At 40.6% G+C, this 20,546-nt stretch overlaps 2 protein-coding genes across 3 annotated transcripts in view; one reads left to right on the top strand and one right to left on the bottom strand.

The window, feature by feature from the left end:
- The window catches only part of tgfb5 (transforming growth factor, beta 5), a 9,229-nt gene extending 7,042 nt beyond the window's left edge, over positions 1 to 2,187 (top strand). Inside the window, exons 6-7 of the mRNA XM_078260463.1 lie at positions 1 to 72; positions 1,759 to 2,187. The exon at positions 1 to 72 is cut by the window's left edge and continues 82 nt beyond it. Of these exons, the coding sequence (XP_078116589.1) occupies positions 1 to 72; positions 1,759 to 1,917 (231 nt within the window). The 3' untranslated portion in view covers positions 1,918 to 2,187. The remainder of the gene's footprint in view (positions 73 to 1,758) is intronic.
- A 3,106-nt stretch (positions 2,188 to 5,293) lies between these two features.
- kcnk4a (potassium channel, subfamily K, member 4a) lies at positions 5,294 to 19,780 on the bottom strand. 2 transcript variants are annotated; one of them, XM_078260461.1, is made up of 8 exons: positions 19,262 to 19,780; positions 16,291 to 16,455; positions 14,546 to 14,868; positions 12,748 to 12,865; positions 11,346 to 11,506; positions 10,212 to 10,398; positions 9,818 to 9,948; positions 5,294 to 9,697 (listed from the first exon to the last, which is right to left on the bottom strand). In XM_078260461.1, the coding sequence occupies exons 3-8, from the start codon at positions 14,732 to 14,734 to the stop codon at positions 8,594 to 8,596; spliced, it is 1,890 nt and encodes a 629-aa protein (XP_078116587.1). In that variant the 5' UTR covers positions 14,735 to 14,868; positions 16,291 to 16,455; positions 19,262 to 19,780; the 3' UTR covers positions 5,294 to 8,593. The 2 variants fall into 2 exon arrangements, with proteins under 2 accessions (XP_078116587.1, XP_078116588.1); XM_078260462.1 differs by having other exon boundaries at positions 14,546 to 14,834.
- Between the last annotated feature and the right edge of the window lie 766 nt (positions 19,781 to 20,546).

Raw genomic sequence — 20,546 nt, 5'->3', positions numbered from 1 at the left:
AAAGGTTACAAAGCCAACTTCTGTGCTGGCAGCTGTCCTTACCTCTGGAGTGCCAACAACCACTATAACTTGGTGAGTTGGTATATTTCCATTTCTGTAAGATGAGATATGACCCAGGGCTGCATGTTGAAGCTTCATTGGTAACATTTAAAATGTGTCTGTAAAACCGAGAATTGATTTAATTGTTTTTTGTTCAGACAGTTCCTGATGTGAATCAAAATTGTATTTAGGCAAATGAAATATGCCTGCTGCATGGCTGTGTTGTTAAAGTAAGGTACTGTTTTGGTCTTTTTTCATCTCGTAAAGGTATTGTATTGACACTAGTATCAAACTATTTCAGGCAATACCCCAGTCCAAACACAAATACCTTGATATCTCTGGTCACTTTGTGACTACCTGCATCTCTCCTAAGCCCATAAGGGCACTGTGATACACACCACCACAACAAACATATCTGTTATAACCACTCAGGCTAATAAGTTAATTTACCCTTTTTAAGGAAAGTCAAATGTGCTCTTTTTTTTATTTTTATTTTTTTAAATATTTTGCTACAATCTCGAGATTCACAACCTTTTTCTTTGGTTAATAATTTGAATGGAAAAAGTCTTCTCAATGTCAGAGCCAAACTATATGAATAGTTATGTTATGCTCCACTACAAACAAAAGCAACTTCAATAACTGAAGTAACTCCTCAGTCTCTCTAGTAAACACTCCAATCAACCTCAATGTACAGAAATTTTGAAATGCGGGTGACGTTTCCCTTTAAATGAGCTTTAAGTGCATTGTTTGTGGCGGCTATACACTACAGTTAGCTAAGATTGGTTAACCCCAGTGTCATAAATGGGCTGACACCTGACAGAAGCCAGTTACATTATAGGGTTACGCAACGCAGACTGTTCGTCTCATAGCTTGTGACTGTTTCTTACAGAACCTTCTGATTAACTTTTTCTTTCATTACCTTCTTGATTGTAATATAGATTTGTAGGATTCTCACATTTATTTGATACTTAAGTTTGCTGCAATGAGACATTTTGCTGCTGACAACAAATGCCACTGTGACTTTCACAGGATTTGATTTACTTGCTTTGATGGAGTTTGGCAGTTTTTGTTGTACATGTCAAAGTATTTTAAAGAAAACATTGGCAGACAGGGGTTATAGGATAAAGTGCCAATGGTTAAACTTTGACAGTAATATATTTATCTACACAGCCTTCTTTAAAAGCCCCTGAAACATTAAAACATATTCATGACTAAATACACAGCTATCAAAGTTTAGAAAAAAAAATCTTAGGTATTTTTTGTGAAGAGAAATCTGCTTCATCAGCTGCTGCTTCATAAGAAATACTCAGACATGTCAGGAAATAAGCCTGCCTGCCTAGAGTTAGATGACAAGATTGATACCACTAGTTGGTTAGCTTAGCTTAGCATAAAGAATGGAGACAGGAGGAATTATTGTCGGACTATTCCTTTAACAGTGGCCTGGCAACCTAAGCGAACTACCCCACAACTGTCATCACATTTTGAGTCAACCTTTGTTAAATCATGATTGGTGTAAAATGAACATGAAATCAACTTTTTCAAATCGAGCTCTGCACACTCCACACATGTGAGAAGAACAAAGACAAAACACAAATACAGAAAGTGACTCAAGTAAAATAACCAAAGCTGCTCTAACTTTGGCAAAACATTCATATTAAGAAATTGATTTCTTAGTTGAACACTCTGATTAACTCTCCTTTATTTCTTTCCCCGGGTCAGATTCTGCCCCTGTACAACAAGCTGAACCCTGAGGCCTCGGCCTCGCCCTGCTGCGTTCCTCAGGACCTGGAGCCCCTCACCATTATGTACTTCATAGGCCGCACACCACGCGTTGAGCAACTCTCCAATATGGTCGTCAAATCCTGCAAGTGCCGCTGAGTTCAGAGGAAGAGGTACAAAACTACAGGACCAAAACTACAAACTCTTTCACTTAGGGGTGGCGGGGTGTAAAGAGGAGAGGACAGACGGATCCTTTGTTCATTAATCTTTGCTGTTTGATCACCTTTTGCAGACTTTTTAGATGTTGTATTTTCACTCAAATATCCCATTCTTTACAGGCATGAAAACTTGTGCATTCTCTGGACCTTTCCGTTTGATATAGGAAACTGTAAATATGACAACATAACTGTATTAAACCTGTATATTAAAGGGAGTGTTGTGTGATTTGGTCTGCATGAAAAGGATTCCTTTTATCAGGATTTCAATTCCACCTCGGCCGTATATATTCCTGCGGGCGCGGGCAGCGGAGCGAGCTAGACGTGTTTGCTTTAGGTTTGAAGGTGTTGATAGGAAGGAGGTGGCGTGGAAAGGTTTGCAGACTGAGATCTTTGGGCGAGGGAGGCAGAGAGCAGATAGAAAAGAGAGAGAGGAGCTGTGTCCAGGCGGAGGCCCTGCCAGCTGTCTGTGGTTCCCGGGCTGAAATCTGCCCGGCGTAAACAGGATGTGAAAGATTTCCAGACACCGACCCGACCACTCACGGAACGCTAGATTTAAATGCTTCCCTCATCTCCTCTGTCTCTCTCTCTCTTTCTCTCTGCTCGAAGTTCTGGGATTTGTGGTGGGAGGAGAGAGGGAGAAAAGAGAGGCTTTGAAAATGAGACGTGGGATGATAGGGCTGTATTTGGAACGGCTACAAGTTTGGAAGGTGGTATTTTGCAGCCTTAGCAAATTTGTACCTATTTGGGTCTGGCTCAAATATTCCGTAATCACGCTCATGCTCATTTTCTGAATGAGTATTTAGTGTCTTATTGTGAAAATGCTGTTGACTCAATGCTCTTCCTATGCTATCATTATATTTTGATCATACCTGTGTTTTTCCACCAGTCTCACTGATTCTCTCTCACACACACGTCTGTCTCTACACTCAAGTATCCACATTGACCACTTATGATAGAATGCCTTAATGCTGAAAATAAAAAAACATCCCCAGGGCTCATTTTAAATATAGACTCTCTGGTATGCCAGTGGTTTGTGTGTGTGTGTGTGTGTGTGTGTGTGTGTGTGTGTGTGTGTGTGTGTGTGTGTGTGTGTGTGTGTGTGTGTGTGTGTGTGTGTGTGTGTGTGTGTGTGTGTGTGTGTGTGTGTGTGTGTGTGTGTGTGTGTGTGTGTGTGTGTGTGTGTGTGTGTCCATGCCTTATAGCACAGATATTATATCCTGGCTTTTATTGAGGCTTTTATTGAGATTTTATTGTTCTCTTGGGGGGAGGCATTTACTGAAGTTATATCTTCTTTCTAATTGGCTGGCAACTGTTTTTTTAAAACAACATTGTATAGAGTTGCAAAGTTGGAGGAGCTGCAGGTTATGTTTTTTTTTCTCCATTTGGTATTCCCATCTAAATTATTTGTTTATTTTTTGTAATTTTGGTGAGCTGATCCTTTAATGTCCTGAAATTGACGAACGATACATCCATCTTTACTGCTTTTTTGTCCAAGGGACTTCTACTGTTAAAATAGCTTAAAGAGATACAAACTGTTCTCCAGCCATCGCAGTAAAATAGAGCCACAGTGAGAATGCAGCCTCTCTCTCGTGAGAGTGTGTGTGTGTGTGTGTGTGTGTGTCTCTCTCTCGCTCTCGCTCTCTCGGGGTGCTAGTGCTCGAGCTGTGGTGAGGCTCCCTCCCCCCGAGTAAACTAGCCCCAGCATCTGTTAGTCTTTTCCACTTAACTACCCCTTGCTATATCCAACCTGTACTTATCCCACGGTAGAGCGCCTTTCTCTGTCTCACATTGGGTCCCACTGTCCTTGGGAGGGAAGTCTATCGACCCCCTCTCTAACACACACACACACACACACACACACACACACACACACACACACACACACACACACACACACACACACACACACACACACACACAATGTAAACCATGTCCGTGTCTTTGACCTTAAGAGGGAGTGAACATACAGACCCTCCTGGCATCGAAAGCACACCCCCATACATCCGGCCTGTAAAGCCTCCATATACCCAAATCTGTCATGATTCATGGCTCTGTTTCTTCCCATACTGACCAAAAATGTAAGAGAGCCCTTGATAACGGTTGTAAAATGTTCTTGAGGATGACAGAAAAGAATTCTCTCTTTCTCACATGCACCTTGTGGTCCATGTCAAAAATAGCTCACATTACAGGTTTGGACAAGACTTTATTTGTCACACAACTAGATTGAAATTGTTCCTATTTATTTCTGGCAGTTAAATGAAAATACAGGTCCCGGGGCAACAGGACACCATAAACACAAAATTAAAAGTTATACAAGCAGTAGAGCGGGCATGAGACACAGGAGTAAACAGAAGATACCGATCTGTGGCCTCAGCATTATTGAAGCCATATTCTCCGAGCAGTCAAACTTGGGAGACCAGAGCGGTACTTGAGGCCCTACTGGGACAAAACAGCTGAGAGGCCAAACCCACAGAGGCCTGGCTGTTCTCTTCTTAAACACAGGAGGGTGACATTTCTGTTCATTCTCTTTGGATTCATGGCAGGCTGATTCGATTCAAAAGTGACATTAAATGGTGTTTGTTGATAGTTTAGTATATCTGTATTGAGCTGAACTTACTGCAAAGGTGACTGTACTCAGATCTTAAACTTAAAGATCCTCTCCAGACATGTTTAGCATAAATTGCTATACTTTGAATAATATTTTGTGTCTGATTTGTCCTTTTTACAAAAAAAATCAATTATCTTTTAGTCTTTGGAACGACATCTACTCTTCCTTTATAAAAAAAATCCAGAATCTATAAATATAAGTTGAACTGCTGGACAAAAGGTGTTTTCTACTTTACTGTAAAATCCATTCGTTTGTGTGCTGGAGGCTTCAAGTTTCTACATCACACTTTTGCAAGTTGAACACTCGACCAGGATTGGCTTCCAAACTATTTGTGATGTTACAAATCATATTGGGCCCCTGAAAATGTGATTTTCAATGAGCACATAGAAGCTTACTATTTTCAGCTGATGAATGTGAAAATACTCGTCTAGTGTCAAACTCTGCATTTACAACATTGTGTACAGCGAAGCTCAAACATTCAACTGTAGGAACTAGAAAAAAAAAACATTTTAATGGAGGGGAACTTTAAGTAAATGTAGAAATAGCACAATGTAAATTTTTTTTAAATTATAAATGTGTTAGTATGTTACACTTTACAAACAGTGTCCTCTATCATGCAGTTTGAAACACAAATCTGAAATTTAATTTTAGAGTTTAAGACAAAATATTTAGTTTGAAACTGAAGTCTTGAGTCATCAATGAGCCACAATTCAAATATCCATCCTTTTTATTGTATATATTAAGAAGAATAAAAAACAAACAAACAGGAAAAACATCCTTCAGGTCAGGAGTCAGACTCGTACGAAACATAACAGATGGGTCGTGGTCAGCACACCAGTATGTTGCCATGTGAATATCTTTCTTCTTCCAGCCCTCTGTCAACAAATGACAAAATACTGTATGTGGCAGTCTGAATTTGAGTGTGGATTCAGTCAGTTACTTATTTTGGCCCTGGTAGAGGGCAGAATACAACAATGGCTTCTTGTAGTAGTTCCTGGTTCTGAGTAGGCACGAACTTAATGTTTATTCCGCATCCACTAAGAGCCGAGTTCATTCAGGACTTTCAGTGTTCAGGTTTCAGGTAATTTCACATCTCCTGCTCTTCAGTGGACAGATGTTTGGGAACAACAAACTACTGTATGTCCCAATTTTATACTGCATATTATTTGTATACAGTGTGTACTATATACTAATCTTTTTTGCATTCAATACAACAAACTGACATTTGACCATGCCACTGCCAAATAAACCTGATGTTGCCTTTCACATAATGGAATTATCCTAGTCACTTTCACACGCTAAGGCATACAGCTTATTAACTTGTATCGGATCGCTACTCCGTATCGGCCGAGGTGTCGTACTGGGACTTGAAAAATCGGATCAGTGCATCTCTAACAAAGAGAACCCCAAATATCTTTATTTTTTGTTTCTAACATCTTTCTGGAGCTGTCCGTCACAATTTACTTAGATTTTTTTCTAGCTACAAATACATCCTCCATTTCTTTTTTGCATTGCATTGTGGGAAAAAGTGTACATTAACAGTACCCTCTCTTTTCCAGGGTGAACACACTCAAAAACAGCTTAGAATTGGTCTGAAATTAGGACACAGGTTTGGCTTTATATCACTCAACATTACTAAATAGGCACTACAGGCTTTGTACAATTTAAAGGTTCTCTGTCCACTATTATTCTCCAAAATGTATTGTGTATCATTGTGTGTGTCCTTGAGGTCTAACAAACATGTTAATAGAATGCATACATTTTCGTACTCAAATTATTTTTCAAAGCTGATTTTTCTTAGAAGTTTGAGACCGGCATTCTTTACATCAATGTTTGCAGTCTTCTTCTTTATCACTACCTTTATTGACACATTAGTGTGTTTCTTGACATGTTACCGAAAGTCGTCATAATGATCTAATAAATATCACAAAGGCATGTGCACAGACGAGCTCTGTTAAGGTTAATGTCAATTAGCAGCGTGTGCCACTTTAAGACATGATGAGGCATTTTAACAGGGTTCAACTTAGGCCAAATATATTACTGGAAATGTGTGTACACAAGTTGAAAAACCTGCAGTTATTTATGGTGCGTGTCAGGGGTAGAGTCTGTAAAAAATAATAAAACACTAACAAACCGTATCAGCCAAGAGGAAAAGTGGTCACAAGCAGAAGCAACACTGATTTAAGGACACTTGATAGTATAGTTTGTAAACACCACAAACCTTAAAAGCAACTTTATCGTTGCTTGAATATCCCTCTGAGCACTTATATCCAAGGCGAGCACACAAAGATGCTTATCATGTTTGAACACAAAGCAGTAACTGGACAGTAACTTGGTCTGACTTTTACCTTTTTTTACCCTTAAAAACATTCAAGAGGAGTTTCATGAACCAGCAGCAGTTAGCCACCTGCTTCGTGCCTCAAGCAACTGGACAGTTTAAATCTTGAATAAAGACTTCAATAGTCTTGTATGACAGCATCACACAAGGGACTGACACTGGTCTGAGGGTGAATGATGGCCCAGCTGTGCTTTGATGATAATGTACTGTTGTTGTGGTTCCAGTTCCCCACCCACTGCAGGGTTTTCCCCGGTAATGTTTTTAAAGCCGAGGTGGTAAGCCACCCAGATTCTGACGCATTGTGTAGTGTAATCAATTTTGTCTGCAGATGTCCTAAACAAGTCAAACTTTTTAAATGAATGGCCTCTGCTGCGTAAAAAAACTCCTCTGCTCTCATCCTCTGTTCTTTTTCTCTTTTAATGTTGTATTTCGTAAATGGGTATTATTATATTTTGATTGGTTTCAAAACCCTGCACTGAATTTGAAGCATTAGTCAGTCGCCAAGAGTTCGCCTCACAAAGCCAACTAGAATGTGAGAGTTAATTCTGAATACGCCTGCAGAGAATCGATTAAGCTCAGCGGCTGAAAGACAGATCAACAAAGTAGATAATTATGTGTAGTGATGTCTGGATAATGACGTGATGTGACTCATAGTCTCTTTAAACCACTGGGACTTGTGACCAACTGTTTACACACCAGGTGTGGTCAATTTTAAAAAAGAAAAAAGAGAAGCTCGATTTCCTCGTTTGAAAGGCCTCTCTCTCTCTCTCTCTCTCTCTCTCTCTCTCTCTCTCTCTCTCTCTCTCTCTCTCTCTAGATTTATCTATTAATCTTGTTTTCTCAACGACTTTTGGATGGATTTTCATGCAACTTTGTACAGACATTCATGATTCCCAGATAATTACTGATTTTGGTGATCTTCTGACTTTTTCCTCTTGCCCCACCAAGAGATTGACATTTGTTGCATGGAGTGAAATGTCTCCACTACTGTTGATTGGATTCCCTGGACATTTTGTCGACACATTCATGTCCCATTTAGAATAAAGGGAAAGGTCCTAACAGCCACACATTTTGTGACATATTTCTGGTAATTGCTGCAAAGACTGCAAATGTGTTAGTTCATCAGTGCTCACTGGGACTTTCTTGAATAATAAGGACATTGAGTGTAGATGGCACAATTGAGTTCAGTTGATTTGTTGGAACAAATAAGTCACAGTTACAGATGTATACTGTAGATGTAAAGTCTCACAGAGCTGCTTGCATGGCTGTAGACTCTTAGTCTTGTTTACTCTGAAGCAAAGATCAGTGACAGCCCAGTGATTAATGCAGTTATTCAGTCTGGAGTACAACAGGTTCATGTTTATCATCGCCATGTCTGAAAGGAGGCAGTGTCAACAATCTATTGTACAGCCCACATAAAGGATTTGCTGTGCTGAACAAATGTAAATTGAGCTTTGTCAGATCAAAAAGTAATAAAGCAAAACGTGTGGGCTGACTTTGTGAGGCTAACCTTAAATACTAAATATCCTGGAACATCAGCTATATTTATGATGGTGAGATCTGCATATGTTCTTACAATCTAAGTGGTCTTGGAGAGTGTTATGACAGCTTTATGACTATTCTGTTATGTCACATCTTGACTTTGGCACCGTGTCGTGAGTGTGGTGGCTGTCAGAGTGTCGGAGCTGAACCGGCCTGGTTCTCTGATTGGGGCACGTCTGAAAGAGAGGAGTCTGGAGGTGGTGTGGGGGGATTTGACGGCGGCTGCATGTCACTGTTGGGCCTTCTCACCTGCACGGGGCTCCACCTGTGTGACAGGTGCCTCCTCATGCTCCTCCTCTTGGGCTTTCGTGGCCGTCTCCTCCTCTCCTCTCTTGCTCCTGGCTGGGCGCGGTCACTCAGAGTGTCCGAGGACTCGTCGATGTATGCCAGATTCTCTCCAAAGAAATCCAGCAGCTGGCAGCTGGGTAAGGAGGCAGCGTGGAGGGGAGGGGAGGGGAGGTGAATTGGGTGGCGAGAAGGATGACAAGAAGAAGGAAGAGGGGAGAAGCGAGGAAGCAAACCAGGAGCTGGTGCTGGTCTGTAGCTTTTGTTGTCTACAGTTCCACAATTCTTTGCTGGAATCAGCTGGTCTTTCTCTTGTGCTGTGTTCATGTCTGCGGCTTTCAATCCTCCCACATCCATGCTGCTGACTGTATGGCAGGGCAGGAACTTGCGGAGCGCCAAGGAGGACGAGGAGACCGAGGAAACGTCTGATCTGGAGTCAAAAGAAGACTCGGATCCAGTGAGGGCTCCTCCCTGCGTGGCTGCACCTGCAGAGTCCAGCTCTAAGGTGGAGTGGGCCACAGGGAGGGAGAATGAGCGGGTCAGCAGGTGAGGAAACGACCTGCCCTCCACCTGCAGGCCCACAGCGGTGTCAACCCTCAATGCAGGTGCTACTCTCGGGACCGTTCCAACTCCAGCAGCACTGACCCGTGCCCTGGATTTGGCCACCAACGCCCTCTCAAGAGACGAATGGGCCTCCAGCTGGCTCATGGAGCTAGAGAGGCCGGCCCAGCGGTTCGGCAGGTGTCCATTCTCAGATCCTCCTCGATCTAAGTACCCCAGAGTGCCCTCGGCTCCCCGACGGATGCGCCGACGCTCACTGCGTTTCCAGCGCCGGCGCTGCAGGAGGAAAGGGTCGTTAAACTCCAGAGGGTTAGGGATGCGGAAGTCCATGGACATGTTCTGGATGTTCTGGGTCCAGTCTGTAGCGTGGGCCCTCAACTCCTCCATCTGAGAGAGAGAAAGAGAGAGAGACACATGACACAAAAGACAAACCTCTAAACAAGATTAAGCGCAGCTCTTCCTCTCTTGGTGTACATTCCTGGCTGTCTAGTACCATGTATCTCTAACCTCAGCGCGGGTCCTCTTAGACAGCACCCTCAGCCAGTTGCCTATCATGGTGAGAATGGAGGCAAAGTAGGCAAGACCAAACACTATCCACAACCACACCAGAGGCTTGAAGAACCAGCCGCCACCACCACCTGGACACAGAAAAAGTTTTAATGTGATGTTCTGATTGCCACAGAGATGCAGTATTCCCCTTTCTGTTGCCCCCTCATGAATGATCAGAGGTCAAAGTCTGATACAGATCAGTCCTGGAGTAGGTAGGGAGAGTGTCTCACAACCTTTTCTGCTTGAGACCCCTTAAGCCAAGATCACATTATTGCACTCAAACTGCTTTTGCACATGCCTCTTCCATTATTGTGTAACTGTTGTGAGCTGCAACTAAAAAGCTTCTCAGTACCTGGTACGTAGTCGCCGAAGCCAACAGTAGTGAGGGTGATGACCACAAAGTAGAGTGACTCTAGAAATGACCATTGCTCTACTTTCTGAAACACGACTGTTGGCACGGCGAGGAAGATCAGACAACCAATCAGGATAGAGAGGACCGCTGAGATCACGCGCACAGTGGTCGGCCTGACCTTACGCTTCTGAGAGAGAGAGAGAAAGACAGCAAAAACAGAGGCAGAATGAATGATAATGAGTACAGGGGCTGAACTCCATATTCAGAACATTAATATGGCAGCAAACAAATATTTGCTATGTAAAGATATAGTGGAGTAATGGTGTCCTGAGCAAAGAATGAACTCACACTCCCTCTGTGTGTGTTGTAATCCAAGTTCCTCTGTTCTTTGTTTTGAAAGCCGCTCCGGCCGCAGGTGCATGTTAGTGCATGTGGCCGTGAAAAAAAGTCGGTATTTCAAGTCTGTGAGAGCTGTGTGGAGGCAATCCTAGCCCGCATTATTTTTTCAGTATTTCGAGTGCAGCCCCTTTTAAGACTGTAATGATGGATTTAATGAAACAAGTTTAAAAGTTGTTAGACCTTGAAGTTGGTAGTTCAAATATCCATTCTGTCTGGACATTTCTGAGACATGAGAGTTAAATATGTCCTCTTCCTCAGCTACCACTGCCATGGTGCCCTAGAGCAAGGCTCCTGTGTATCTGCTCAGGGCTGCAGCTACAGTATGTGTAACCTCCGAGGAGCTGAAGTGTGTAGACAGTGCTGACAACAGCCATGAAAATAAATAAATGATCACTTGCAGAGATGGTCTGCAATTTCCTTTTTGTGCCTTTTGTGGAGGCAGCAGCTACCTTTAGCTACCTTATTTAGCATTTCTACATTGTCTCTTTCTTCAAAACAATTGAAGAAACTGAAATTCAGTTGTTTCATTACTACAGGAATATGAATATACACCAATAACAATGGTTCACATCCATGTAGGAGGTTCTAGTTTGGTTCTTAACTAGAAAATCACACAGAACCCAGTTAAGCACTGCTGAGAAAAAAAAAGGTCTGGGCCTCGTAGGTTGAAACGGATTCAGACAAGGTGTAAATCCAACTGAGGTTTGATTCCTGGGCAGGACATATCATTCTCACCAGGAAGAGGGTCTCAATCTTGGCCACTGCTCTCCGCAGCACTGTGCCCATGTGGTCACCCACTCCAGCGAGCAGTATGCCAAACATGGGGATGCCCACCAGGGCGTAGCACACGCAGAACAACTGGCCGTACCACGTCCGAGGAGACAGGTTCCCAAAACCTGTAAGAAAATAAAAAATACTAGGACCTTCAGCTACTAACAGTTAATATGCATGCGAGTTCTAAAGAGACTCCTTTTGTATCAGTACCATTTACAACCTGAGACCCAATTCTGAGATGTCTTTTGGACAAACAGTACATTTACATGTAGATGACTAGAATTAAAGGTTCAGTAGATAACCTTTATAAAAAAAGTTATTGTCATATTTTCTTAAACTGTCACTATATCCTGACAGTAGGGCCTGAGGCAGATTAACTGTGAAAAAAATTGTGTTCCTCTGCTTCCCTCTAGTGCTGCTAATGGTATTTGAGGTTTTCACGCGCCCGAAGAAAAACAACCAATCATAGCCAAGAAGATTCTAACAGTGTCAATAACTGCTTGTGAACTGCGATGAATCTAGACAGCCCAAATGTTAACCAACATTCTGTTACTGTATTGCCTATTTCTAAAAGGAGAAAGTTTGTAACCAAGTCGAGTCAAAACCAAGCACAGCCCAGTGGCCAGCATCTGAGCCAACTTCTCATTTTACTGCTAAAAAGTACACTAAAATATGTTCCTGAAAACATGTGAGGTGACTAAGAGGCAATACAGTATCAGAATATTGATTCATATTTGATTAGCAGTGCCTAGTTTGACAGTTAAAGACTTCTCGTCTCTGATGGCTTGTTTTCCCATTAGGAGCACCAGGAGGAGGCAGAGGAATGTGATTTTCTTTTTTCAGATTATCTATCTCATGTGGTACTATTAGGATATAGTGACAGTTTCAGCAAATATGACAAAAAGCTATACTTCATGAAAGTTACCAACTGTAGGTTTGAAGAGAAATAAAGAGGAATGTAAGGCCAGGTCTATTTAAATACATAAAAAATGTCACTATTTATATTTTTTGTATAGATTGACCCAACATTTTAGATTTAAGTTTACCAGTTTAGTTATGCAACTCATGGAGATTAGTTTTTAATCCAAAGAGATAATTTTTGCTTCCAGATCAGCTCTGTGACTGTGAAACTGGTGTCATCGTTTGCACTTCAATGAAATAAATCAGACATAAGTCATGCTCCTGTACTCAACAATCAAACAAGGTTTTGATGTTGAAGATGATGAAAGTTCAGGATTAAACTCTAAGTTTCTTCTCCTATTAATTGTTTTCACAACATATCAGGTATGTAATCTTCACCTAAAAGAGCATTTAATAGCTGTAGGATCTTCAAAGTGCAGCCTGAAGGTCAGTCCCTGCCTACCTATGGTGGTAATGATGGTACCACAGAAGAAGATGGCGGAGGCCAGGTCCCAGCGGCTGGTGAAGTTTTGAGGAAGGTTGTTCACATCCAGGCCTGCCTCCACCGCAGACACCACTCCCTGCGGGGGACGGATGTCATTTATTTAACTGTACATTTATCTTCCAACACAGGTAGGCTTCTGAGACAGGAAGGCTAGATTTCCCAGGTACCTACGTTATCTATCAGTTGGATTGTGGTTTAAACCAGTAGTGGAAGAAGTATTCAGATCCTTTATTAATGTAAAAGTACTAGCACAATGATGTAACAAATAATAATACAATCATCAATGCAAAAGGAGCATTTTACTGTTGTAGCTGGTTGAGATGGAATTGCATTTTAGGTTCAAGGTTAGATAGTTTGGTTTAGTGGTTCCCAACCTAGGGGTTGGGCCAACTTAAAGGGTCACAACGTGATAAATGGGAGAGAAATGAAGAAAAAAAACATTTTTTTTTACAGATTTGTGTATACTTCATTTGCTGGACTTTTGTGTGTGAAATATTGAATAATTTGACCTATTTGGTGCTCAAGCAATTATTTAAATTAAACCATTTGATGGGAATTCACACGTTGGTGGAACTGCTAAAAGCATCTGAAACATGACAAGGGGAGCCAACTAGACACTGCTCTTTTGTAAACTGTCACAAGCTACTGCTTTAATCTTTAATCATGTTGTATTTTAACTTTAACTTGTATGTTTTTCTGAAATCTTAATATATAAAATAACTAGTAAAATACCTCTCAAATAAATGTAAAAACTACAATATTTGCCTCTGAAATGCAGTGAAATAGAAATATAAAGTAGAAGAAAATGTACTAGTAGCTCAAACGTGTACTTAAGCATAATACTTGAGTAAATGTCAGTGGTGGAAGAAGTAATCAGATCCTTCACTTAAAAAAGTACTAATACCACACTATAAAAATACTCTTACAAGTAAAAGTCCTGCATTGGAAATGTTACTTAAGTATCATCAGGAAACGTACTTAAAGTATTACAAGTAAAAGTACTCAATGCAGAAAAATCCTCACATTTTAGAAACTGGAAAACGATTAAAAACAGTTCTGTCAATCAACTAAGTGTTTAATCGGCTAATGATTTCAGCTGTACTTGTAGACCTACATATTGTTGGGTAGTTCAATTTATAACAAAACATTGTGTTTTATAAACTACATTTTGTGTGCAGAAATCTTAATTTGTTAGGTAACTAGTAACTAAAGCTGTCAGATTAATATAGTGGAGTAAAACATACAATATTTCTCTCTGAAATGTAGTGGAGTAAAAGTACAAAGTGGCATGAAAAGAAAAGACTCAAGTAAAGTACAAGTACCTCATATTTTTACTTAAGTACAGTACGTAAATGTACTCAGTTACTTTCCGCCACTGGTTTATACAATTGACATAACAGCCTTCATATGATGAAATGCTCTTTTGTTATTTTTAATCCTGTCACTATTTAGGCAACATTTAAAGAGAACACATGTTGAAAACGCTACTCTCACTATTCAGATTTGTATTAACTACTGTGCAAACTCATATTTTGAATAGAGTACTGTGCAAAGACTGAAAAAGATATGAGATTGGTAAGTTCAGCCCATGTCAGAACCTTCAGGGAGGACGGGGGGTTTAGTGTGGCAAATTGTTTGTGGCACTGGTGCTATGTAAATAAAGTTAAATCTGAAAGAGCAAAATAAATACTGTATGTATGTGTTGAAATTGTTTTAAAGTTGTGGCCATTGGCCACATTTACTCAGTCAGTGATACCTTCACAAGCTTGCGGAAATCCTCCTCGGTGACACAGGTGTTATTATCTAGGAAGGTCTTCTTGGTAGTGAGCAGGTCTTTGTATGCCAAACTCTCCTCAGGGTACTCAAGGGTGCCGAAAACGAGCGCTCCCATCACCAGGTACAGCACAACCCCCGTCAGCAGGGCCAACAGGGTTGTACACCGCATTTTCTCCCCGTCGACCCCCCCTGCCCCTCCAGGGTAAGGGGGTCAGAGCTCAGAGGCCAGGATCTGGTCGGGCTCTCAGTCAGGATACACTGGTGCACAGCTGGACATAAACAGGAAGTTCCTTTAGAGAGGTCCTGTATGTGTGAGCACGGAAATGTGTAAGCAAGCAACACAAGTGTTCTTAGAAGGCTGACAGACATTAACAACCTTTATTTATACTTCTGTGCGTCAAACCACAGAGACAGTCGCTGACAGGAAAAGTCAGAAGTTAAGAGCTGACAATAGCTACACTTCTACAGTACATAGCTTATAGTAGGTGGGTTAACAGTGATGTAACATCACGGACACCGGTGTTAAAGGAGTACTCCAGCACTTCTCTATTACAAGTTATGAGCACACAAGAGAAAGACTCTTCACTTAAAAAAGAACTCCACAGATTTATCATTGCACTACTGTAACATTGTCAGACTCACAACAGACAGTTTAAAAAAAAAAAAAAAAGGATAAAAATCGATGGAGCAGAATTAGCGATATCATCTTTTTTATTCCACAAATTCTACCTCATCAAAAACATAATGCATCATGGCCACCAACAGTTCATTAAGAGATTTAGTTCAGTTATGCTAGAAGCAGCTAATGTCGCCTCAAGCAGAGGCAGAGATGAAGACTTGGCTACAGAGGTCCCACTTCTTTCTAACCCCACACCTCTAGATAGTTTTCATTTTCAAACTTTTAGTCTTAAGACTCAACTGATGCCGTCTCAAGTGACATCACTTGAGGCAACTTTTCGGACTTCACACAGCTCCCTCTGGAGGCACAAAAGGCTTTTTACAACTTTTTTTCACATAATGCAGTAGCACTCCCCCAGTCATGTAAACAGACATTAATGTGTAAAAATCAGTGGAGTGCCTATTAGACACTCACATCATGGTAAATGTCTACGCCGTTTCAAACTCACACTCCACTTTATACATTTTAGTAGTCGTCGCCCAATCAGAGAAGACCCTGATGACGTCATCATGGTTATTGTTAAAGTTATTTCAGACTTTTTCAAAGCCACATTATACGACTGTTTTCAGATTGGGTAGTACTCATCATGACAAGTAAACTGATCTTGATGTGTAAAATCAGGGGAATTCCCCTTTAATTCGCCAGCTAAACAAACCCAGATATAGCGTTTTATTTCCTCTGTCAAACTGTGTGACGTTACTGTAGTTGAGTCTTGTTTAACTTGTGTGCCGGTAATCACTCCAAAAACAAACCATATCAAAAAGCAACAGTTAAGAGTAGACAAGCTTATTTAACAATCTAACAAATACAGTAACTGAAAAAAGCAGCATGTTAAGAAATGCGTCCAATGTGATCACACCCAAATGCAGCAATATTGTAATAGTGAAAAAAACTATTCTTTATGCTTTCTGTGGATTCTTTTAAGATAGCTGTTATGATAGATAAAGAATGTTTTTAATTAATTATTTATACTCTTTATTGATCCCCAGTGGGGAAATTACAATTTACAATTTATAACTGAGAGGATGAAAAAAACAGTAGGCTACCTTAAGTGATGTCAGGAGCTCATCCCATGTTAAAGTTCCACAAATCAGGTGACGGAGAAATCTTTGTCTCTTCTTTCCTCTGTATCTCTGCTCTGCTTTCTCTCTGGTTCTCCTGTGTCTTCAATGTTCAGAAGCCGATGATTGTGGGTCCATTTCCTTTGAAGACTTTTTAGCATGACAAATACCGAAAAAAAACCATGAAAGTATCAATTTAGATTAGAGCATAGAGGAACAGAACAGCTTTAAGTTGGCACATTTCCCTGTTTCTCTCTGTGTTTCTGCAGCAGGGTACAAGTGGCATTAAATAAGTGTTCACATTGTAGAGACTTTGTCATAATAACCAGGGAGGGACTGACACACACCAGGCCGCCCTCACAAATGATTACACTCTGCCAAAACTCAACACATACATCTTGTCATTAATCGAAAACATGTTTATCAGTTATCATCTTTTGGCTTCTAATGTTTTCTTTGAACTGTGTTTACCTTTGACACACACACACACGCACACGCACGCACGCACACACGTACGCACGCACGCACGTACACGCACATGCACACGCACAAACGACGGGAACTGCTTCTTGGTCTGGGTCAGCCAGTCCTGACAATGTTCTGATATTTCCCAGAGTCTAGCCGACTGTTAGCATTCTGTGCTAATGGACTGTTGGCTTTGGTTTGTGTGGACTGTCGCGCTCTCTGGCCCTGGCTTCAACACTGAGACAAATTATTAGTCATCACTGTCTAAACCTGCGCTGGCATATTTTGATGTTTTGCTAGGAAATTGAGTGAGGGGGGCTTAGAAAGAACAGAACTGTGGCTGAGTGATCTAATCTTAAATTAAACAGTGGAGGCAGGTGGGGAAATAAATCATGAGGTGAACTGTTTGAAAAGAAGCACGGGCCTGGGCGATGTACATTATTCTTCTAAGGCGGGTGTATAAGACAAATCTACAGAAAGAAAACTAAAAATATAAAATAGCTGCAAACGTTCCTCTCAACGTGATTACCTGCTAGGTTTACTGTCATGTTTGGGGACCTGGAGACCCAGAGCCCTCTTTAACAACTCAAAACAACAAAACATACTTCAAGTCAAAAAGATGTTTTGCATAATGTTACTTCAGTGGGATGTTTTGAGCTTCACTGGGCAGCGTTTATCACTCTAGAAGGCTGTTTTCATATTCATCTGTCGAAGGAAGAAAGTTTCTCTGTGCTCACTTTAAATATGAGTTACACCTGTATGTACAAGTTGGACTTGTAGTGTGATGTGGATATTCAAAACATTTAGTACACATACAGGTAAAATAGACTTTACAGTGAAGCAAGAGACATTCTGCGTCTAATAGATAGAAAATAAGATAGAAATAGAAAACAAACAATATTTGCATATATATATTTAGGAAGGAGAACAAACTGATGTAATTTTTAAGATTTCTTTAACTAGATAACTAAAATGTATTGGGAAAAACATGGGGGGGTGGGGGGTGCCTTTAACATTGTTTTACCATCTTCTTAAAAATGGCCTTTCCTAAGTTTAGAAGAAATAACTGCTTATCAAGGATTTAGACCTCATATGAACATAACAAAATAAAATGTAAATAACTTAATTATGTTCTAGGATAACAAGCTGTAGGTCTTATTCTGTAAATGACGTTTTGGCAAACAAAGAAATATAGACTTGCTAATATAACAAAACATTAACCGTTTTGCAGCCCAGATTAGCTCAGTTGGTAGTGCAGGCGCACACATAGAAATTTACTCCTCGACACAGCGGCCGCGGGTTTGACCCCGACCCGCAGCCCTTTACTGCATCTCATTCCCCTTCTCTCTCCCCTTTCATGTCTTCATCTGTCCTGTGGAATTAAAGGCCTAAAATGCCCCAAAAAATAATCTTAAAAAAAAACAAACATGAACTATTTCCTTGTTTCGTGTAATAATAATGCATTATGGTCATTTTTATATATTTATTTTCACCATCAAATGTGTAAACTTTGGGACAAACAAGGAAAGAGTTACTACTTCAATACTTCTACATATTGGGATTATATAAGGGCAGAAGAAAAGAAAAAAGTTGATTTATTCATATTATTTCATTTTCAATAACATTTTATTAAGTGTCAAATCCTGACATAAGTTTTCTTGGGACACTTTCCAGTTACAGTAGGTTCACACCACACTCTACAAAAAGAGGCCTGTTTGTGAACGTGACTGTCTGCCACAGCCGGAGAAACAAAGGCCTCTTTATCTGTGCCGACAATCCTCCAGAGATGAATATAAGCGTCTGTTGATGAGTACGTAGTATCTACTGAAGAATTTATAGTGCTGGGAGAAAATAAAGCTCCTTTAGATGTAATTACCACCAAAGTATTTGCCTCTTTTTCAGTGAGCCAACTCTGACGTCAGAGAGAGATCACAGGTTACATCTTTTGGTTCTCTGGTTTCATGCTCCGGGAAAGAATGATCCTCAAAAATAATGATAGGCCTGTTTGGGCTACAGAAGTCCCATAGAAAAAGATAAACAAGCAGACATTTTCCTCTGAGGCTATAAAACCAAAAAAGAATATTTCCAATTAAACGCTTATCAAATACAGAAGCTGCGCTCCCAGAAACACTGATGCCCGAATCTTAAAATACAGTTTTAAGCTAAGTTCCATTCTAAATGTTGCACTTCAATGACTGTGTTGTCTGTAGTGTCAGGGTTGAAAGAATTTGTATTGGCAGGGGATTGATCAACTCTTTTTAAATCAGTGTGACAGTCTGCTACTATACTTTGTAACCTATACTTTTAAAAAAAACTTTGGGGAAAGGCCTGACAGCTACACATGCAAACTGGATCTAAAATCAAGAAGCATGCATGAGGAAAAAAAAAATACATTTCTGATTATATAGTGACAAACAGAAGTCTTTTTTCAAAATAACTGATGTTAAAACTCTCAGAACCCCCAGAAAGAAATTATTTTTGCCTGTCTTACCTTTAGTTTGGAGAATTGTTGCTATCCAAGTTCGTCTCATGCAGCATGTGCTGTTCTCTCACCATTCAGCACTCAGCGAGGAGTTGTGTGTGTGTGTGTTGTGAAAGTGCATGTGTGTTTTCTCCTTGGAAGGTGTTTCCCCATTCTCGGGACCCTACATCACTCTGAAAGAGGAGAGCCGATTGTAGGAGGAGGAGAAGAAAGGGACGGGGCATGTGAAGTCCATTACGGCTTTGCGAGTGTGATTAAGTGCCGTCACTGCAGAGGAAGACCAGAGGGCCTCGGAGTTTCCTGAGATGGATGTGGGGGGGCTTAGTTCTCTAAATCCTTGCCTTTTCAACCTCTGTATTTTTGGGAAGTAAAAAGAGACACTTGCTTCTTCAACGTCAGAGTTATGGTCCACACAATTTTTCTTGCACTTAAGGAGTAATTGCATCATGAAATAAAACAGACTATAAAGTTGGAAAGCCAGACTCTTCCATTGACTCTTTCATTCTTTGATCCAAGTCTGCTTCTTTAAAGCTTTCAGCACCTTCTCAACAATGTGTTCATAACCAAGAGGCAAAGGGAGAGGACTTTGGTAATTGCGGAAATACTTGTGTGATTTAACCAAGATATTCCACTTAAACACTTTGAGACACTCCTCACTGGACCATGGCACTCATTTAGACTTAAATGTCCACCAGCTGTAAAAAACAAAAAAAAAAAAAAAAAAAAATCCTCACACTCAGCTGACCAAACAGGCCACATCACAGCATGAAATACAAAGTACACAGCCCGACTTCTCAGACCCAAAGGTGCTCAAAGATAAATAAATCCAAAAGAGAGACAACAGTTAAATTAAGAGCAAGCCTTTTATTCCAGCCGCAAACACAACACAGATACATTCACATGAAAGTGTCCAAAACAAGGCAACAAATGCACAGTGAGTCTGACAATCCTACCTCACTGCCAAAAGACTACAGATCCCAGAGATATGAAGGCAGCTGAAAGGGTGGTGAATGTGTGTTTGTTTTGTTTTTTTTTTGGGGGGCAGATAAATTGTGATGGCATCGAGTGACTCTGACTGAGTCAAGGCTGGGAAAGAACGACTCTACCTTTAACCCTTGTGTTTTCCTCGGGTCAAATTAGACCCGTTTTCAAAGTTTTTCATATCAGAAATATGGGTTTCTTTCAACCAAATTGCCCCAAAATAACATGGATGTACATTGTATAGAACCCATACGACATAAAAAAAAAATTATGATTATTTACATAACATTTTGGGTGTTTTAGTCAATTTCAT

This window comes from Sander vitreus, chromosome 10 (assembly GCF_031162955.1).
Source record: "Sander vitreus isolate 19-12246 chromosome 10, sanVit1, whole genome shotgun sequence".
Taxonomy (NCBI): Eukaryota; Metazoa; Chordata; class Actinopteri; order Perciformes; family Percidae; genus Sander; species Sander vitreus.
The sequence above is the reverse complement of the archived record's forward strand: the minus strand, read 5'-3'. Positions and strand labels throughout refer to the sequence as shown.